The sequence below is a fragment of the Physeter macrocephalus genome, chromosome 15 (genome assembly GCF_002837175.3).
Source record: "Physeter macrocephalus isolate SW-GA chromosome 15, ASM283717v5, whole genome shotgun sequence".
Classification (NCBI taxonomy): Eukaryota; Metazoa; Chordata; class Mammalia; order Artiodactyla; family Physeteridae; genus Physeter; species Physeter macrocephalus.
This window is the reverse complement of record NC_041228.1, coordinates 35,009,931-35,032,549: the sequence shown is the minus strand read 5'-3', so window position 1 is coordinate 35,032,549 and position 22,619 is coordinate 35,009,931. Positions and strand designations below refer to the sequence as shown.

The following is a 22,619-nucleotide window of genomic DNA, read 5'->3' as shown; positions in this document are numbered from 1 at the left end:
ATAAAATCTTAAAAATGTTGATTCAAGTACTGAAATGGAACATGGCTTCACTTTTGATTAGTGCAACCAATTTTGTTATTTTTATTTTAAATAACATGATATAGTGCATATGGTACCACTAAAACTTCTATTATTTTATTAGTTTGTTTTTGTACCAAGCAAAATTTTGGAAAATCCTTAGCATACACATTTTATACTTGGGAAGGATTTAGGTTTCTTTATACATAGACACATTTTACGAGATTGGATGGCCTATTATTAGGTTCCTAGGGGCCATCTACCCAGCTCTTGAATAGAACGGCTCTGGAAATCCCCGTTCTGTTAAAGCTGTTACTTTGCAGCACCATTTGATGCTTTGATCACTGTTGTCTCTTGAAAATGCTCTTAGCTTTATGTCCGCAGCTTCAGTTATCATCTATGTCCTGAATACTTTTCACATTTTTTTTCTCCAGCCCAGTTCTCCTCTCTGAGCTCCAGACCTCTGTGTTCAACTGCCTATTTGACTCTCCACCAGCTCAAAATCTGACTTACAATCTTCCCTCATGTTCTCTGCTCTAGTGGAGTGGCACCACCATCCTTCTGGTTTCTCAAGCAACGAGGATTTTTTTCTTGATACTTTGCTCTCTGATAATCCCCATCTAAGTCATTATCAGTTCTATCAACTTCACTTTCTTAAATCTCTCTGAAATCATTTATCTCCACTCTACTTCCACCATACTGACCCAAGCTATCATTATCTCTGGCCTATAATACTGTCCACTTTTGTACACTGTACCTGGGATGGTCTTTTCAGAATGCTAATCTGATCATGACACCCTCTCACTGAAATCCCATTGTTTTTAGGATTAAGATCTAAATCTTTAACGGGTTTACAAGGCCTTTCACATTGTTTCTTCTCTGCCTTTCCCACCTCATCTTGCACATCTTTCCCCCTGGTGCTGTCTGCTCTGAGCATCATGCAGTTCTGTGAACCTGATATTCTCCCTCCTGCCTCAGGACCCATGTGCCTGCTACTGTTTTAGAACTGTGCTGTGCAATACTGCAGTCGCTAGCCACATGTGGCTATTAAAATTGAATAAAATTAAAAATTCAATTCCTCAGTCCCACTATCTCCATTTTAAGTGCTCAAAAGATACATGTGGCTAGTGGCTACCATATTAGTGAAGATATAGAACACTTCCATCTTTGCATAAAGTTCTATTGGACAATGCTATTCTAGAATATTCTTTACTACCTTCCACACCCTTCCTCCTGTGTGACTTCCTCAAGGAAGCCTTCCCTGTCCTCCCCTTTCAGTTCCTAGTAAAGTCAGTTTTCTTTGTATCTAAGTCCACCAGCCAAAGACTACCGTGAACACATCTATAGTCAAAGTTGCATTTATTTCGCCTGCTTCTGCAGGGGACCCTTAGGGACAACTCAGTAAGAGAGAGTAGGGAGGAGCTCTTGATAGTGTCTGGGCTTGTTCTGGATGAGTCTAAGAAGGGATCGTGGAAGTGACAACCAGCTCTGGATTTCATATGTCAAGACGTTGGGGCAGTCTAGAAACTGGGTACCTCAGTCGTCATTGTTCAGGAGATGGGATGAACAAAGCAGGGCTGAGGATATCTTTGCCAAGGAAGCATCAATCCCGCAGAAGGGGGGATGTTACTCACTTTTGCAGCTGTGTTATTGTCTTCTGGGGTTCTGTTGGGAGCATTGCTTATCTTCTGTTGGCCTTGTCTGTGTGCTATTGGAAGCAGTACATTCTGTTAGAACCATCAAGGCTGATTGTCAGTGGGGCTGATTTTTACTTTCTCGGTGGCGATGTGCTCTCCTAGAACTCTGTTGCTCTTCCTTAGAGTGTTTGCACACAGTTTGTAAATTTTTAAATTAATGATTATTTGACTAATATTTTTCATCTACTAGATCGGAAGCTTCATGACAGCAGGGACTGCTTCTCTTTTTGTTCACTGTGGTATCCATAGCACCTAGCACGGTGTCTGATGCAAAGTAGATGCTCAGCAAATATTTATTGAAAGAGTGGATGAATGAATAAATGAATCATAAGACCTAAAAAATTGGTGGCTGATCAAAGACATGGAATTATTTAGCTATATCTGATTTTACCACTGTTAAGGAATCATTGTCTTTTCATAGTAGATTCTTAGCAGATGTCTCTTTCCTCCCACCCAAGGAAAAAACTAGAATTCTAATATTCAGAATTTAAATATAACATTCTAATATTCCTTGATGTCTAAAGTCCTTTAAGGATAATCTAGAAAATATATGTTACCATACTTCCGTTACTACCATTTTTCTCAGGCCAAGTGATTAAGAAATGTATAGATGCACTGCACCAAATCACAGCAAGGTATGGTGATGTTGGCTGTCTGCCTGCCTTTTGGCATCCTACAAATTATATTAAAATGTTTCCAAACAGTTGTGGAAACTTGGTAATTGTAGTCAGAATGGCCCGAGTGTTTTGGTTCTAATTCTTTTTTTTTTTTTGACCAAAATTTTTTATTTGACTAAATTCTATTTCATGCATAAGCATGACAGTCTCTCCTGTTTATTAGACTTTGGCAACAACAAAAAAAACAAGCAACCTTGTACAGAACAGTGAAAATGCCAAGGGTGAGGGTAGCCTACAGTTTTACTGTAGGATAAATATATATATATATTGTTTTTAAAAGGCCTCTCTCCCTTTGGCCATATCAACAGTCATTTAGGGCCATCATAAAGGATTGTAATGTTTTCCAGGTAGACTATACATTTAATTTGTTTTTAATTATAAAGATAATGTAACCGAATTAAGGATAAATGTTTAAACTCGGAAAAAGTAATATCCATGTCAGTAATATGTCAACTATTTTAATTTTTTCATAGTTCTTGTTTACATGCTCATATTATTGGATTAAGAGTTTTTATTCGTTAGCCCATAGTTGACAGTCTCTTTGAGTCTGAATAGTTGTAGTATATCATGTCTTCTTACATCCCCTGGGAAATTAGAACCCTAGAATTTATCAGTCCAATATGCTTTAGTAAGCAAGCCTATCCTCAGGCTGCAGAGCGCTATGGCATGGACAATGAACTCATTCAGGGCCATGCTTATTAATACTGGTTCCCCATGTGTTGTTACGGGTTACCACATATTCCTTCAAAGAAGACCTTGGAAATGCATCTTCTCTGTCTTGGAGTCACTTCCTTAAATGCTCTTTTCATCATGCTACCCTCCTACTCCAAAATTTCCTAATTCTTAAATATATTAAGGGTCAAAGCAAAGTTCACAACAGCCATAAAATCTTTCCAGAATTTTGCTGATCTTCCTTTCCTGGTAATGTTCATTCTGTACTTTTCCAGTCAGGACACCTGAATAAATGAATGGATGAATGCTTTAACATAGACCTTCATATCTAGTCATTTGCTGTATTTCAGTTTCTTTGGTTGTTGTCATTTTTCGTATAAATTTACTCACCTCCTCAACCAATTTTTACATACTTGAGGCAAAGAAGGTGCCTTATATATTTTCTCTATGTCTCTTGGCACCAGTCAGATGCTGAAGCCCCAGAATATTTGCATTTAATGCCTTGTTGATTGGTTGACTGATTGCAAAAGAAACACAAATCTGTATCTTTGAGTCTGTCATGATTAATAAACTAGTTAACAAATATTTGTCAAATACTCCTGGGCTGCGTTTGGGTAAACTTTGAAGGGCAAACTGTCGTCTCGGATCCATGGAATTTATAAGACTGGATAAAAAAAAAAAGATCCTATGTATGTACATATAAAGTGTGATGTAAGGGCACACTGCATTCAAGTGATGGTGGTTAGAGATTGTGAAGGAAATTTGGAAAATAGCTGTGAGTAAACCTTTCCTGAGAAGGAAATCTTTGAATTACCTGTCAAAGAATGGAAGTTTATGGCAGAGAAATGACAGGCAAGACGGTTGTTTCTTAGAAAGAGACACTAGAAAAAAGGCTGCAGTGGAAGGTCCAGATCTGTGTGGTCCACCAAGTGCCTTTTCATCAATATTCTATTATATTCACTTTAGGATCAAGAGTTAGGGCTTTTGGTGCATCTACTTTTGAGAAGGTTCTAAAATGTAGCAAAGTGCATCCTACTTGCACTAAATATACCACAACTGAATGTCTGTGGACCCAAGCCTTTTCACATGTAGTACTGAGACTTAGAATTTCCCTCCGCAAAATTACTTTTAACACTGTTGTGATAATGAAGATCTTAGAGAAGGGCATTGAATACGAACAAGTGATTACTATAGAACAGAATTTTTGTTGTTGTTGTTGTTGTTGGAAGAAAAAAATGTCAATGTGAGCTTCAGTTTCACAATTTTGCCTGAGTATGGAACAGAATTTAATACACATGGCTAGAGCTCACCACATTCCAGGAACTGTTTGTAGTACTTTATCTCTGCTAATGTGTTTAATTCTTCTTGTCACTATAAGTAGGCATTTTACAGCTGAAGAAAATATGGCACTTGCCTCAGTCTACATAGGCAGCAGGTAAAAGAGCTAGAACTTGACCCTAGAACTTGACTCTAGACAGTCTTGCTCCAAAAACTATGCCCCAAAACTCTAAATACTGCTTTATGATACGCTATGTGGCTTCTCTGTAATGAGTAGTCCGTTAACTCAGAATTTGTGGCTCTTGGAATAAGTGTTGGAGAAAAGAAAATGGAAGAGATGTTTACATGTTTGAGGAAACAGTTTCCAGTACCTGGAGACAATTTAGGAACACCTGTGGACATGTCAATGTGGACATGTGAATAAAAGCACAAATGCATTTTCTGTTGAATCTAATTCTCAGTGTGCAGGTGGTATGCAAGTTCTGTACACAAATGGTAACTATTTTCACTGGAGTTGAAAACATAATACCAAAAAAATGTATAATTTTCCTTTCTAAAATGAGGATAAAACAGTTTGGATACATTTGTCACTTTTTTTTTTCTGCATAATGACTCACCTATTTGTTTTAATTTTGATGACTTTTAAATTTTGCAGAAATTTCGGAGTGCTTCAGTTGGGGCTGAGGAGTACATGTATGACCAGACATCAAGGTAGGTTACAGGAGATGCCCCTAGAAACTGATGAACTGATAACTGTTTAAATGTATCATCAAGTTATACTTTTACACCTTTAAAAGAAAATTCTTTTCTCTACACAATGACTTCTAAATTACTATTTCCAGTCTTGATCAATTTTCTGAGACCTACCTGTACCCTTCCTTTGTCCTTTTGCCGCTAGACATCCCTTCTTAGGTGCTCCTCTAAACCTCAGACAGTTGGGCCTCCAGCGCAGCATGTCCATGTCTTTTCCTCTTCTTTCCTTCCTTCTTCACTTCTGTCACATCTGTTCTTCCACTTTTATTTCTTGTTGTGCCTAATGATGCCATCCTCCAAGCCACACACTCCAGAGATGCAAGGTGCTTGACTTCCTGCTACACGTTCATGGCATTTGCCAAGTGCTGAATGTCCTATTCTACCTGTCCTGTCTCTTCTAATTTACTCTTGTGCGTATGCTCCTGAGCTGTTGCAACATAACAGGTTGCCCTGCCAGCACTTTCTTTTCCCTTCCGTTCCACTTTGGACATTTCTACCTACTAGCTGTCACAGACTTTGGTGCCTTCCATCTTCCAGCAATGAGATAGGGATTGAGGATAAGTTATAACCTTAGACTTTTGCAGGAGACCTGTGTGATGTCATACAAATTGCAATACATTTGCAAAATGATGAGTCCTGCTACAGAGATACATAAGTAGACAGCTGAGATGACCTGCAGGCCTGGGTGTGTGTGGGGTGTGAGTGGGATGGGACCAGAGGAAAGCTTTACAAGAAGTAGCATTTGAGCTGGATCTTGATGGATTATCAGGAGTTTTCCAGGGAAAGAGGAGGATTAAGAACATTCTAGGTAGAGGGGCCCCATGTTCAAAGTCCTTGGTCGTGATCCTGCCTGTAGACAGGAGAGAATGGCAAGGATGAATTAATCCATCCCATTTACAAAACTTATCAGTGATTTCACCATTTCAGACAGAATAAAACACAAATTCCTTATGAAGGTAGTTGGGGCCCTCTGTGTGCTGGTCCCTTTTTACTGTAAACCTTGTCCCCCACTGTATTTCTTGGCCCTTTACTTTGACATGTATGGCCCTCTTCTCCTCTCTCTGTTTCTGCTTGAAGTCCTCCTGCTACTTTGGGGTCTTGCTCCAGCCTCAGGCTCCCCAGTCACCCTCTCCAGATTCTCCCAGCCAGAATTTGGGTGTGCAGTGGTGGTGAAGGGTAGGGGAGAGGCAGAGAAGATAAAGTTCCAAATCACCTTCTAAAACGTGGAAATACATGTATAATTTGCATGCCGTCAATCCAGATAACCATGCAGCCAGCTATCGGGCCAGTGAAAAGAGCCACGACCTACCAGTCATGTGACCTGGTGTCTCTTTCTGCTGCTGTCATTGTCTCCAGGAGTGAGCAAGTTTCTCAGTCTCTCCTCAGCTGTGAAATGAGGAAAGTGGTTCTTATCTTGTGTTGTGGATGAGCTCGGGGGACGTGAATCCCTTGAAATTATATTAAAAATCATTAGTGTTCATATGTGCTTTTGTCTGGGAAGAGGGTTCACAGCTTTCTTCATGTTTTTCAAGAAGTCTGTGCCCTAGACAAGTTGCAAGCTCCTGGTCTAGGTGATTCCTAATATCCTGTCCAGGTCTCAAACTTTATGATTCAGTGGGTTATCTTGAAATTGCTTTTCCCAGGCAAAATGACAGTGGAATTGGTTCTGTCTTGAATGATTTATTTCTCACCTTATTCTAAGACACATATTCTGGAATTTGCTTTGTTTATCAGCTTGAGCCTAAGATTTTTATCATATAAGAGGAATATTATTTTGCCCTTCAAATTTCTTTCTCATTATAAAAGTTAAAAAAAATCAAACATTGCAGAAATATTCAACATAGAATGCAAGAGTCCCCTATAATCTTGTAAGTTGATCATTTTAAGAGGCAAACTTGAGTCATTTTTGCACACAGCCTTTCACAGACTGAAATTAAAGAGCTAAAAAAATAGATAGACCCGGTGAAGAGCCTCTGATGATTCTCGGAAAACACACAAAGCATTTGTAATTGGGTCATCACTGTGTGCCATCCTGCAGCGTGGCAGAAATAAATATTCTGAATGAGCATCGTAAATAAAAAGATTGTGATTCATATCCGTTGCTCATTTTAAACAATGGGTATATTCTTCAAAGTTGGGAAAATCAGTGTTTTTATTTTATAAGTTAAATTGTATTCGTAAAATATTAGGGAAATTATTAAGAGCAGGGTTCTGCAAACTTTTTTTCTATAATGGGCCAGATACTAAGTATTTTAGGTTTGGCATACTACACAGTCTCTGTCACAGCTACTCAACCCTGCCGTGGCAGCACGAAAGCAACCATAGGTAAGACATAAACAAACAAGTGTAGCTGTGTTCCAGTAAAACTTTATTTACAAAAAACAGGCAGCTAGCTGCCTTTGGCCGACAGACCATTGTTTGCAAGCTCCTGATTTAGAGCAGTAACCCTGTCATGAGTTCTTTTGCAGGCTTAAAAAACAAAACCCCCAAATCAAAAAACACTCCCTGTTATGGAACTAGATTCCATATAGATTTCAATAACGAATGAGTTGTAGATTTTTACATTTTGAAATATTTTAAAGTGGGATGTAGCTATTTGCAACACCTTGGCTAGACAAAAGAAGGTTGGTATACGGGTGAATTGAACAAAAGCATTCACATATTTGGCTTTTTGCTAGGATGAAAGTGGCAAATTTTAGCGATTCTTAAGTTCAGGCATTACCAAGGACCAACTAAAACCTAACAGAGGCTCCCCCGGCTCCGCCTGGCACAAGCGGACGGGCACGTTGTGGACTTTCTCCCCTTCTAAACCATCTGGTTTATGGGCCACTATTAGAAATGTTGAGTGCAATGTACTAACAGTGACCTTTGGTATGGTCTCATCTCTTTTGCCATGTGCTGTGTTTTTTGTCTGAAATGGAGTAAACATTGGTTAATATTCATACAAAATGCTATTGATGTGAAATTGATCCAGAAGGCAGAAATGTCCAAGTGAATGAATCTGACCACTATTTGTTTTCTGTTCACAGTGGCACATTTCAGTACACCCTGGAAGCCACCAAATCTCTCCGTCAGAAGCAGGGGGAGGGCCCCATGACCTACCTCAACAAGGGACAGTTCTATGCCATCACGCTCAGCGAGACGGGGGACAACAAGTGCTTCCGACACCCCATCAGCAAAGTCAGGGTAAGGGCCTCCTTTCTCCAATAAAGCACAGAGGGATCAGGTGAAAGCAGTTGCTACCTGCCAGCCTTGTGGAAGGGCATGGAAAAAATTCCAAAATAAATAATTCTAGAACAAATGTCAGAGAGTTGGGGCAAGAGAACTTTTTGGCTTGCAGTTTATCATTTTAATCAGTAACTAATAAACTCCAGGGAAGGGATGTGGTTGGAACATGCTTTCTGGCTGTATCCAAGGAATTTCCCCAGCTTCATTCATTGCCTGTGTGCTACCTAGTTGTTGTTGTCGTTGTTTTTCAATCAAATGGTGTGCAGTTTTCAAGTAAGCAGCTGTAAATCAGAGCGTATGTGTGGGCGGAAAGAGCTGGGCTTTCTTCTGAAAAGGAGGGTGCAATTCATTCTGCATCCCTGGGCCCTCTGCAGCTTTACTTAAAAGCCTTCTGCAGCCTGGCGCTTACTCAGGAGTCAAGAGGTGGGCATGATATGATCCCTACCAGGAGTGACTTGGAGGAATTTTCACATTCACGAGTATTAGTTCTATTTGTGGGACATGAAACTGCCTTGGAAGCCTGCCAGCTTCTGGCATTCTCGCTACTGCCAAGAAGGGAGGGAACTGGTAATCCCTGTCGACTGAAAAGGAAAATTATAGCAGAGCTCTCAAAAGAGGTTGAAGGAGTTTCCCGCCCTGTTGTAAAATGATTTATGCTGCTGCGTGCGTGGTGTGCAGCCCACCTTATTTTATCCATAGCTGCCTCCTCCTAAGCTCTTTCTTCTGCATACTGAGAAAGGAACGCCGTGCTGTGCCGAGCCCAGTGAGTGTACCCCAACCCAGATTCCCAGGCAAAGGTTAACACACCTGAGGTAGAAGAGAAAAGAGTGTCCAGGCACCTGCTGGCCGGATTGCCTGTTACTAGCTTTAGGTAAAATCATTGCAGTGCTGCTTTCTTGAATCAACCTGGTTTTACGGCTTTGTTTCCATGAGAAAGACAAGGAAGAATTGCTGCTCATTTGTCCAGCAGGCCTTTCTCCCTCCAAGGCCGTCCCAGTTCCAGATCGGAGCGGCAGGAGGCAGGAGGCAGGGCAGCTGAGAGTGAGGGGAAAGACAGGGAAGATGTGGGGCTAACGACCCACCTGAGGCTGAACCCGTGGCAGGTGGAAGAGTGCTTCGTGTGCCCTCCAGAGGAGCTGGTATGTTCCAGCCCTGAGGTCAAGGCTACGGTGGAGGTATGCTGTCAGCCGCACCAGCAGCATCCTCATCATCAGTCATCATCGTCTCCATCATCACAACAACCAGAGCCACAATGTAACAGCTAATTTTTATTGAGTGTATCTTCTATGTGCTGGGCAGTGTGTTAAGCACTGTACATCTAGTAACTCGTTGAAACTAACAACAGCCCTATGAAATAGGCATTCCTTTTACAATGTTACAGATGAGGAAACTTGGCCTTTTAGAAGCTAGCAACTGACCAAGGTTACGTAGCTCAAATGTGAGGGAACTGGGTTATATCCCAAGCAGTCAGACTCCTGAACCTACTCTCTTAACCACTAAGTGTACTGTGTTGAGTAGCATGGAGGCCTGAAAGGCAGACATATTTTAGCATGGGATCCACCTCTGGAAATATATCCTAAACCCTGACATGTGGATGCCTGGTAAGAAGACACTGGATACATATGCTTTAAAAAAAACAAATCTTGTAAATTACAAGTGTATAACTCATGTATACACCTTGGTAGCAACACTGTTATCATCACCCTGAAAAGATGAGGGCATGGTTAGTAATCTGAGGCCATGACAACAGTTTTGTAGTGCAGGGACTTTTCCAAGAATTTTCTTTCATTGAAATCATGGAAATAATTTAATATAGAAATTTTATTTCCTTCTGTTGCATTTTGCCTAAAACCAAGAGCCTTCCTTCTCTTAAGGACTTCAGTCTAACAGCCTTGGAGAGTAGGATGGCCCTTCTCAGAATGGATCTTTCTTACTCCTAGGCTCTGGTAGAGCCAGCAGTGTGGAGAAATGAGGGATGCACTTGGAACCTCCTAGCACTGATTTCTGAGAACAGTGTTGCCTCCCGAGTTGAAGCTTAGCCGTGGTAATAGCAGTTTCAAACGGCCTTTTTCCTTACCACTGGAAAAATACATTTCCATCCCAAGAATATGCCATTTTAGTCATGTGCTAGAAAAAATTATCTGAAATGTTATTTTTATTTTGGAACAGACAGAAAAAACCACCAGGAGGCTGGGCAGTAAACCCTTACATATAAATGGAAAAGCCTGCGGAAGGGGGAGGGAGGATGGAGAGAGGCTGAGCCCAGAGTTGCACCAGCCCAGCCAGTGGATCCCTTTCTTGTCAGCTCTGCTCCATCCATGCCTTTGAGGGTCATGCCTCTTGTGAATGCAAATAGTATGGATGCATATTTCTAAACTAGCTTTTCTAACAAACATCTGCTTTCTTGTGTAACAAATGTTTACATACCACTGGGAATAAGCCAGATTTTGACTTGACAGTACAGCCACAAACATGTATTTGGTATCTCTTATTTGTCGGGCACCAGGGCCCCCGTGGTGAGTGACACTGTCCCAGCCCTCACTGAGATAGGCATCAGTGGGAAGACATTGCCACGGACTGAATAATTGTAAATAATTAGGTAGATGACTACAAGTATGTGAAATGCTACAAAGGAGAAGTTATTAAAGAATGAGAGTCATTGAAACATTCTTCTGGAATAGCAGAAAAATGTCTAAGAAGTATTGTGCATATGGAATGAGGCGGGGAGTGTATTCCTGGATACGGTATTCCTCATGCTGTAATTAAAGGGTTTTTGCTTTTTGTCTTTTTGGTTTGTTTATTTGTTTGTTTTTGGTACCTCCTCCGTCTCATAAATGACAATGAATTAACATATATTTACTTTAACAAGGCTGTAACTTAGAAGTGAAAGCGGTTTGGGATTCTTATGTCTACAAGACATTATTAGTTTCTCATGCTCATTTTAAAAGTACATCCCCATATTTTTATTTTTAATTTTTTTTATTTTTTATTTATTTATTTTTTTGTGGTATGCGGGCCTTCCTCTGCCGTGGCCTCTCCCGTCGCGGAGCACAGGCTCCGGACGCGCAGGCCCAGCGGCCATGGCTCACGGGCCCAGCCGCTCCGCGGCACGTGGGATCCTCCCACACCGGGGCGCGAACCTGGTTCCCCTGCATCGGCAGGCGGACGCGCAACCACTGCGCCACCAGGGAAGCCCCATCCACATATTTTTATAACTAACATAGTTGACCTTGTAGCTTTTGGTCTATGAAATACCTAGCTTAGATCTTCGTTCATCAATATGAGCTCATCTTTTAGTATTTCTCTCATTATTCCCACTAATCCAACCAGAGGCACTTAATGAGGCCAGAAACAGATGTTGGCTCCTTTACAAAAGCACCAAATTCTATGTTTAAGGATATGAAATTTCAAAAATGTTCTTGTTTCCAATACAAGAAAAACATCTTTTTTGGTATACCCACTCAGCTCGCACAGTAACAAATTTGCTGGTAAATTGGATAATCTGTTTGTTTCTGATTCACGGTAAAAATGATGTAGCATTCTTTTTCACTATGTGCTGTTCTCATTTCCCATTCATTTTTTTAAAGTAGGCCCATTTTAAAACAAAACAAACCATACAGCTGAGCTTATTGGGCTTCTCTAAAGCAAGAAAAGCAAATTTACAGAAATTACAGCAACCCACCTCTGATAGAACTTCTAGAACTGGAGACTGTGTGAAGCAGGAGGTGCTGAACAGAAAGTAAGCTCCCTGATTCTCCCCCTCTGCAGAGCGTGGTAATGGTGGTCTTCAGTGAAGACAAAAACCGAGACGAGCAGCTGAAATACTGGAAGTACTGGCACTCTCGACAGCACACGGCCAAGCAGAGGGTCCTCGACATCGGTAAGTTGACCTTGACCTCCCTGCACGGTCTCTGGTAAACTGCCATGTTGTCGTGATGCAAAGGAGAGCCCAGCCCAGAAATCACAGCTGGGACCCGCGTCACTCTCATGATGTGCCACGCGCTAGTCTGTGCACTTTTCCTACGTTTTAGTGCATTTAGGACAAATCAGGCTGAGAAGTCAAAATCAGGCTAAGCTGAGAGCAAAACACTTTTCGTTTCATAAAAGTCAACTGTGTCTCCTATAATAATAGATTTAGATTTGCAACGGCCGTGCCAGTTTCTAAAACGTATTTCCATGCCCTCTTGTGTTGGAGCCTAATCATCGGCAGGCAGGCCAGAGGAACTCTTATCCCCCTGTGACGCGAATAACCTCAACGCATTTGGTTCTAAGGTACTTGCGAAGGTCACATGACTAGATACAGCATTCTCATTCTCTAATTCTCCATCTCACGTTCCTTCCGTCCAAACACATGTCTGGTGCAAATAGTCCTAGATGATCAGACAATTGCAATGTTTGAGAGAGCTTTCCTGGCAGCAGAGAAGGAATGGACCTGCCAAGTGCATTTTCTGGAATCTGTACGTTCCTACACATGATGTCTGTTTCTTCAGAGACCTAGAGCCCTCTGGACAAGACTCAGAGTCCCGTCAGGAAAGCAGAGCCCACACCAGGTGGTTCCGTGGAGGGAATTCATTGCCAGAGTTGGGAGGGCTGACGGCGCCGTGAGGCAATGCGGAGAGGAGCCACAGCAGGAGCTTGCTGCTCTTAGCTGGAGGGCCAGAGGATCCGAGGGAGAGGTGCTGGGTGTTGTGAGGGCTGCCCAGCAGGAACAGGCACCAGCTGGAGCTGGGACCACAGAGGGAGCCGCTTTGCAAGAGCAGGCAGAACCTCAGAGGAATCGCTGCCAGAGACACCCCTCAGTGCCAAGAGGGAGGGGGAGAGGGGCTGCCCTGGCTTCGCCCTGCCTCCCAGTCTCTCCCAGTGCTTCCCGGTGGCCACGTTACCCTGAAGCAGAGGGCACGTGACCCTGGCACATGCACTTTGCAGGAATCAACCTCTGAGACACAGAGCAAAGCAGGGGACGTCAGGGATTGGATCTCAGAGTACTTAGAAATTACTTTAAAACGCAGGAATACAGTTAAGTCCCCTAACGAAGAACGAGGTCCTTTCCGAGAGCGCGTTTGCAAGTCCGATTTGTTCATAAGTCCACCAAAGTTAGCCTAGGTACCCAACTAGCACAATTGGCTCTATAGTACAGTACTGTAATAGGTTTATAATAACTTTTCACACAAATAATACATAAAAACGGAATGGACCTGCCAAGTGCATTTTCTGGAATCTGTACGTTCCTACACATGATGTCTGTTTCTTCAGAGACCTAGAGCCCTCTGGACAAGACTCAGAGTCCCGTCAGGAAAGCAGAGCCCACACCAGGTGGTTCCGTGGAGGGAATTCATTGCCAGAGTTGGGAGGGCTGACGGCGCCGTGAGGCAATGCAGAGAGGAGCCACAGCAGGAGCTTGCTGCTCTTAGCTGGAGGGCCAGAGGATCCGAGGGAGAGGTGCTGGGTGTTGTGAGGGCTGCCCAGCAGGAACAGGCACCAGCTGGAGCTGGGACCACAGAGGGAGCCGCTTTGCAAGAGCAGGCAGAACCTCAGAGGAATCGCTGCCAGAGACACCCTTCAGTGCCAAGAGGGAGGGGGAGAGGGGCTGCCCTGGCTTCGCCCTGCCTCCCAGTCTCTCCCAGTGCTTCCCGGTGGCCACGTTACCCTGAAGCAGAGGGCACGTGACCCTGGCACATGCACTTTGCAGGAATCAACCTCTGAGACACAGAGCAAAGCAGGGGACGTCAGGGATTGGATCTCAGAGTACTTAGAAATTACTTTAAAACGCAGGAATACAGTTAAGTCCCCTAACGAAGAACGAGGTCCTTTCCGAGAGCGCGTTTGCAAGTCCGATTTGTTCATAAGTCCACCAAAGTTAGCCTAGGTACCCAACTAGCACAATTGGCTCTATAGTACAGTACTGTAATAGGTTTATAATAACTTTTCACACAAATAATACATAAAAACAAACACAAAAAAACGAAGAAAACATTTCTAATCTTAAAGTACGGTACCTTGAGAAGTACAGTAGTACAGTACAACAGCTGGCATAGAGGGGCTGGCATCGAGTGAACAGGCAAGAAGAGTTACTAACTGGAGGAGGGAGAGGGGGTGGGAGATGGTAGAGCTGAAGGATCCTCAGCAACAGGAGACGGAGGGCAAGCTGCGATTTCACTCACGCCTGACGTTGATGGCACAGGTTCTGTTTCCTTGCTGGATTCAATTCTATCCACCTTCTTTTTTTTTTTTTTTTTTTTTTGGGGTACGCGGGCCATTAAAAGGATGTTTACTTTGATTTCTTTTGCATTGTAATGAAGGATTTTTCAGCCCTTCCATCTCATACTTGCTAGGGCCCCTTGACCAATGGCAGAGAAGTTAGTAACTAGGTTAGGGTTAGAGACTCACTGTAGAACATACTGAAACTAACTTGCTAACAGAATTGCCACTTTGATGATATCTGTCGTTTGCTCCTCTCTGAGTGTGAAAGCCCCTCTCTAAGGGGGCATGGAGTTAGTGTTGGTCCCATCTTAGTTACCACCAGCTTGCAGAAAGGCGGAGTGATTCCGCATTCGCTCAGCAAATGGACCCTTGGTTAGGAACTGGCAATTCAGAGACAAATCAATTAGGTGGAGCCCCCTCCTCGAACTGCTCAAGTCTGGAGGCAAGAAGATGACCAGCTAAGATACCACGCGTGAGGGGCACATGGGAGAAGCACTTCCCTGAGATGTTTCTAAGACCCCTCTGAAAAGATAACGAGAGTGGCTGAGGTCGAAAAGGTGGCGGAGAGTGCTGTGAGCCAAGGAAGCAGCCCATGCAGAGGTACAGGAATCCAGACAGGAAAACCAGAATGAGATTGGCACATAATTTTATAAAATCTGGTAAAACTGTTGGCAAAGACGGGAGGGGTGGAAACTCTCGTGCATGCTGGTGGGAGTGTCATCGATTCAACTTATACAGGGAGTGGGGAGAAGGAGGGCAGTCCTGAGTAAACTGGGTTGAGAAAATGAGATTGAAGGCTATGGTAGCTGTGGAGAGGCTTGCTTTTTTAAGGGGAATCTTAGAGCACCAGGGATATGAAGTATAGATGGAATTTGCTGGTCTCAAGCTCTAAGAGGAGCCCCATTTAAAGCTGTCTCCATGAGGTACGGGGCTGAAGCTCCAGGTCTACCGTGGAGGCTGAACGATCCCAGCTGGGTGTTTAAGGGTCCAGGGCCCAGAAGGTTCCAGGTATTGGAGGGCCATTGACAAATACCACATGTGTGCTGGTGGTAACCCCCAGAGCTGCCGGTGGAATGGTGGGGAAATGCTGTCTCTCAGACCGTGGGGTGGGTCTCTGCAGAGGAACATCACCACACCAGAGGCTGAGGGGAATTAAGCTCCGAGTTTCTCGTCCTCTGCTGCTTTGACATCAGCCTGGCTGCACAGAGTCTTGTTTTGCAGTTTTGTTGGGGAGCTATTGAAAAGCGTGTGTTTATACTTTTTCATTTTGAGGTGTAACATGCATACTTAGTGTTTTGCTAATTCAGTTTTTCTACTGTTGAACAGAATGGGCTTTAGAGATCCAGGAATACGTAAGTGAGGGTTCATAAAAGTTGTCACTCAACCAGGTGGAGGTATTCCATTCACTTTTCAGTTCTCCCAGAACTCTGACAAGGAGGAGACTGGGAATAAATAAAGGCAAATGCAATATGGGGATGAGGCGGTATTTCTCTTTAATGAGCTGAGCATTTGATTTTGGAGGCTGTGGATAACCGCTGAGGATTTTTAGCAGGACTGTCATGCGGTGATATCTGTATTTCAGAGAGGTAGTTCTGGGCCAGCATGGGGGTGCGATGCAGTGAGGGAGAGACGGTTATGGCTGGGAAAGGAGAGATGCAAAGGTAACCCAGGAATGAGAGACGAATTCTAGAACTGGTGGACTCTCCAGGACTGACTGGCTGTGGGAATAAAGGAGGAGATAAAAATCACAGAAGAAAAGCTCAGCTTTGTTAGCGAGGCAAGGCGGGTGTCCCGCCCTGAGGCAGGGGGGCGGGAGGGGCAGCGTGGCCAGGCGCGGGGGAGTGGAGGCCGGCCGGTGCTGAGTCCAGCCAGGGGCGCGATGACTTGGAGGCACCCTGTACGCATGGAGCAGGCTGGGAGTTACCCGGGACTCATTTGCATGGTGGAGGGATCCGGTTTTGCACAATGTAAGCCATTTTTGGACTCTCCAGGACTGACTGGCTGTGGGAATAAAGGAGGAGATAAAAATCACAGAAGAAAAGCTCAGCTTTGTTAGCGAGGCAAGGCGGGTGTCCCGCCCTGAGGCAGGGGGGCGGGAGGGGCAGCGTGGCCAGGCGCGGGGGAGTGGAGGCCGGCCGGTGCTGAGTCCAGCCAGGGGAGCGATGACTTGGAGGCACCCTGTACACGCATGGAGCAGGCTGGGAGTTACCCAGGACTCATTTGCATGGTGGAGGGATCCGGTTTTGCACAATGTAAGCCATTTTAAAAACATTTGAAATGAACCACAAATCACGTGCATCGGCAGGTGGACGCGCAACCACTGCGCCACCAGGGAAGCCCAATGTAAGCCATTTTAAAAACATTTGAAATGAACCACAAATCAAGAAATGAACCAGACTGCATACCAAGTCTACTCACATCGTGAATAATTCCAAAACCACTTTCCTGGGAAGGGATATTTTTCTCTTTGTTTCCTTTCAAACAGGGAAGGAGAATTATAAGACGTTCAACAACTAATATTGATTTATAAAATGAAAAATCAGAAGCTACAGCAGATACGTTGAAACTCATTCAAATATAATTTCTCTACTGAACAGAATTACTTTCTTGCTTTACAATGCAGATGTTTCAAAATAACATCACAGTTTTTGCACTTTCAGAACGGGTGGTATGGATTGTCGTGTAATGAGGCTTATTCCACAAGCACGTCCAAATAAGCATCATTACGTTATAGTCACATCCAATGTGACCAATATTGACATAATTTTGTGGTTAATTGTGAAACTAACCATTTGCTTTTTATTCAATCTGTCTTTAACTTTGGTTCCCAGTAAGTAATCTTTCCCTGTACCAGGATGTATTAGTTATATTGTTAATATTAACCCCCTAGTTTCCCATGGTAATTAGCAGGCAATTATAGTACATCTTGGGTTATTAGCGTGTGATTATAGGATTTTCGTCTGTGCCCTAACGCAAATCTATCTCTTTATTTTTAAATCGTGTTGTTAATAGCAATCTTATATTAAGATAAAGCTTTCAGGAACACTTAAGTTCCAATGAAATCAAAATATTTCTTCACGTTTAGTTCTAAATTGTTTTCTTTGAGAGTCAAAGAGAAGCCTTTCAGAAGACTTTCGAATACAGAACTTCGTTGACCACTGGGACTTATTTTAAATAGGAATTGGAAATAAAGTTGTCACACCTTTCCTTCCTTCATTTCTTCTTCCCTCCCTCCCTCCCTCCCTCCCTCTCTCTCTCTCTTTTTTCTTTCTTTCTTTCCTCCTTCCTTCCTTTTTGCTTTGAGCTTTCTAGAGGAGGCTGGCTTTGGATGTGCCCTACAAGTGTGCTTTCTTGCAGTTTTTCTAGTCAAACCTGGGTTGGGCTACTCAGAGCTGTGCAGAAAAGTGGGAGGGTAGAGACTGGTGGGTTGGGCGAGGCAGCTGCTGCCTTTCAAGAGGTCACGTAGCCAAGTAGTCAGAGTGAATCTGTGGCCCACATAGGCCTGGGAGACAAGTGTGCCCTGCCACTCTCTCTTCTTCCTCTGGGTTTCCCACTCCACCACTGAGTTTGTGTTCTGTGGAGAGCCCTCCTCCCCCAGAACTGTATAAACTTGCTCTCTCCTGCAGTCGGGAAAGTGTGGGACTTCCCTCCTTTCAAAATAACTCAAGTAAATGGAATTTTGATTTTTGATGTTTCCTAGACTCTTTCCACACTTCTGAATAGATATGAAAAGGAAATTTGATTCAAAATAAAACACCACCTCTCGAGAGCCCTCAACTTAAAAAAAAAAAAAAAAGCAAAGAAACAACAAAAACCAACCAGGGCTGCCTGGAGAGAGTCAAGGCAGTGAGTCAGAGCTAAACTAGAGGAGCAGCCTTGAGCCTGCTTCCTGCACAGGAGGGAACAGGCTGGGGTATGGGCCAGGCTCTGCCCGACCTGCTGCTCGTGTGGCGTCGTGCTTTGGCTGTTGCCACAGGTACAGGCAGTGTAGGGCACCTCTGTTTTATAGAGAAGTACCGTAGCCACAGCTCCTGGAAAACAATTTTTCATCTTCTACTTTGGTTATACAATATTTACATGATAAAAATGGTAGGCTATTAATGTTATATATTTAAAAGATTACAAATGGCAAATATTTTTAAAAATTTAATCTTAGTTCAGGCGGAACATATTAGTTTTCATTAAAAATTGAGCCATCGTGGGTTTTTATTTATTGCATGCATGTCTCTGTATGCGTCCTAGAAGCTCATTCTGTTGGGGCCAAACACCTCTGGGGAGAATCATTTCCTCCTTGGCATGTGTGCCTAGGGTGATCCGGGGCTCCCCCAGCCTTCCCCAGGGAATGGACCAGGACAGGGCCAGAGTTCAGACCGCCCACACTTATAGGCCCTGATCCTGGCAGACTCCTTTGCAAAAAACTATTGTTGGGTCTTCCTCTTTCCTTCCAATCCATGTTTCTTAAAAGAGGAGTCAATGCCTACCCCCCCATCCTAAACTACTACTCATGTTTGAATCCAGCATAACCTGCCTTTTATTAAAATTTCTTCATGCCAAATCTACAGGTATATTTTCACCCCTCACTAGTTTTCCTAGTTACTTCCAACCTCTCCTTTATTCCTTCTCTAGGGCTCTTCTCCTTTACCTGGCTGACATCTCACCCCAAAGACCTTTTCCCCCGACCCCACTTAGGTGAGATCTTCCTAATCTTTCAGGCATAGTCAGCTGCTTCCTCCACGAGTTTTAGTTTATGTCTAGACAATAACACTTCTGCTGTGTTTCACTTGGTTTATCAGTTTACATTCTGTCCATTCCACTAGATGCCAAGCTTCTTGAGGGGAGAGAAGATTTTTTTTTTTTTAACTTTTGTATAACCAGCACCTGGTATAGAGCCTGGCACAGAAAAGATGCTCAACCAGTGCTGACTAGTTGATGAACAAACTTCCATGTATGGTTCTGTGTATGTAGGTGATACCATGGTAAGCGGGCATGTGTCTTGTTAACAGGGAAATCAGGGTGCGGTCGGGCTCTGTCCTCTTCCATGATGAAAGGATCAATTTTGGTAGTATTTTTCTGGATGCCAGCTAAATGTGCATTTGGTACTTTAATTTCTCATATTTTATATAGAGCCCTCAACTTAAAAAAAAAAAAAAAAGCAAAGAAACAACAAAAACCAACCAGGGCTGCCTGGAGAGAGTCAAGGCAGTGAGTCAGAGCTAAACTAGAGGAGCAGCCTTGAGCCTGCTTCCTGCACAGGAGGGAACAGGCTGGGGTATGGGCCAGGCTCTGCCCGACCTGCTGCTCGTGTGGCGTCGTGCTTTGGCTGTTGCCACAGGTACAGGCAGTGTAGGGCACCTCTGTTTTATAGAGAAGTACCGTAGCCACAGCTCCTGGAAAACAATTTTTCATCTTCTACTTTGGTTATACAATATTTACATGATAAAAATGGTAGGCTATTAATGTTATATATTTAAAAGATTACAAATGGCAAATATTTTTAAAAATTTAATCTTAGTTCAGGCGGAACATATTAGTTTTCATTAAAAATTGAGCCATCGTGGGTTTTTATTTATTGCATGCATGTCTCTGTATGCGTCCTAGAAGCTCATTCTGTTGGGGCCAAACACCTCTGGGGAGAATCATTTCCTCCTTGGCATGTGTGCCTAGGGTGATCCGGGGCTCCCCCAGCCTTCCCCAGGGAATGGACCAGGACAGGGCCAGAGTTCAGACCGCCCACACTTATAGGCCCTGATCCTGGCAGACTCCTTTGCAAAAAACTATTGTTGGGTCTTCCTCTTTCCTTCCAATCCATGTTTCTTAAAAGAGGAGTCAATGCCTACCCCCCCATCCTAAACTACTACTCATGTTTGAATCCAGCATAACCTGCCTTTTATTAAAATTTCTTCATGCCAAATCTACAGGTATATTTTCACCCCTCACTAGTTTTCCTAGTTACTTCCAACCTCTCCTTTATTCCTTCTCTAGGGCTCTTCTCCTTTACCTGGCTGACATCTCACCCCAAAGACCTTTTCCCCCGACCCCACTTAGGTGAGATCTTCCTAATCTTTCAGGCATAGTCAGCTGCTTCCTCCACGAGTTTTAGTTTATGTCTAGACAATAACACTTCTGCTGTGTTTCACTTGGTTTATCAGTTTACATTCTGTCCATTCCACTAGATGCCAAGCTTCTTGAGGGGAGAGAAGATTTTTTTTTTTTTAACTTTTGTATAACCAGCACCTGGTATAGAGCCTGGCACAGGAAAGATGCTCAACCAGTGCTGACTAGTTGATGAACAAACTTCCATGTATGGTTCTGTGTATGTAGGTGATACCATGGTAAGCGGGCATGTGTCTTGTTAACAGGGAAATCAGGGTGCGGTCGGGCTCTGTCCTCTTCCATGATGAAAGGATCAATTTTGGTAGTATTTTTCTGGATGCCAGCTAAATGTGCATTTGGTACTTTAATTTCTCATATTTTATATATTATTGTGCTATGCTACAGACTTTATGATGAAACTTGGTTAGCAACTCCAAGACTTAATTGCTAACATAGAAATATAATACCTACACTAATAAACCAAGGGGAAATTTCTCCTTTTTACTTAACTAGAAATTATTGTTGTTTCCCTGAAGCAAACAAATAGAAAGTTGTTTTAAAGCAAACTTTCCCAAGAAAAGATAGCTAGATTTGGAAATTAAAAGTTATGCTTAATGTGGTCTTTCATTTGGGTTAATTTTTCTTCACTGCTTCCAGGAAGTGTGTTTGTCTGGCTCTAGGCATTATTGTTTAATAAACATTTTCTGGAAAAGTTCTTCCTTACTGCTGGCAATTTGAAGCCCTGAGTGGTTAACCGGAAGGAATGTTACACAGAGGATTAAAGCAGGGAATGGGTGCTTGAAGAGCATCCACCGAATGGATGCTCTGAGAATCTGTTTTAACGAAAGGTTAAAGCTGTCCCATAAAGTGATACTGGTTTAGATTATGAGCTTTCAGAATTAACGTGTGCGCGTGTGCGCGCGCACACGCACACGCACACACACACATATACACAGAGATAACTAAAACTTCTTAATAGACCCACCGTGCTTAATACCATAAAATGCTTTAATTTCCTGTCTCGCATCTTTTTCTTTTTCACGTTTACCGGGTACCACCACATTGTTTACCCCTACTTGGTGGGCCGTTTTCTATATCTTTACTGATGTAATAAGACCATGTGTTCATCTCAAACATGTAATCTATGCTTTTTATTTGAGTTTATGTTTTTTGCTTGGGGCCTAATTATTTTCTTTCTTTAGAGATGCATTTAATGACACCTCAGATAACCTGATAGTCTCACATTTTTTCATATTATTTGGTTGGCTTAAAAATTTAAAAAAAAACAAACAAAAAACCCCTGGCAATACAGTCTGATAGTTTCACGAGACTCATCTATTTACTGAGCAAAACTATAGAGCTGGTCTTTTCAGCTGTCCTCCAGTGATGGCTGGAAGCCTCTCTCTCGCCCTGCCTTTCAGCAGGAACAAATGTATGCCTTCGTTGTCTCTGCAGTACCCGCAAGTGTGGAATTAGGCAACTCTAAAGGTTTTTTTCCCTGTTTACAAAATCTAAGACTTGCCAAGAGAAAGTTTTCCCCAAAATGTAATTAAGCTCCTTGAGGTTGGAGAAGCCAAAATGAGGATCCAATCTTAAGAAAACTGTTTGAACCGCGGCTCCGGGAGCGCAGAGCTGCCACTAGTGTTTCTGCTGTTGAAAAGGCAAGTATTGAAAACCCGAGAGCCCAATAAGTGAGCATCTCATCATTGTTCAGTGCTGCTGTGAGGCCAGTACTGTATTATCTCCATTTCACAGATTGGGAAGCCAGCTTTTCTAAGGTGGCTGCTGATTCTGCTGTCCACACACCTACAATCCCCAGATGCTGTGGTTCACCATCACCAAGGAAAATAGTAAGAGCAGGAATTGCTTCTCTCCTTTGAAGGACATGTTTACCTTCTTGAAGAAATATATTTAAGAGAATTGGAATTTCAATTTTTTTTTTTTTTTTTTTTTTTTTTTTTTGGCGGTACAGGGGCCTCTCACTGTTGGGGCCTCTCCCGTT

At 43.0% G+C, this 22,619-nt stretch overlaps 1 protein-coding gene across 1 annotated transcript in view; it reads left to right on the top strand.

Moving 5' to 3' along the window:
* Positions 1–22,619, top strand: part of GRHL2 (grainyhead like transcription factor 2) — a 162,524-nt gene that overhangs the window by 62,797 nt on the left and 77,108 nt on the right. Inside the window, exons 5-7 of the mRNA XM_055091164.1 lie at positions 4,998–5,053; positions 8,125–8,281; positions 12,092–12,203. Coding sequence (XP_054947139.1) covers positions 4,998–5,053; positions 8,125–8,281; positions 12,092–12,203 — 325 coding nt within the window. The remainder of the gene's footprint in view (positions 1–4,997; positions 5,054–8,124; positions 8,282–12,091; positions 12,204–22,619) is intronic.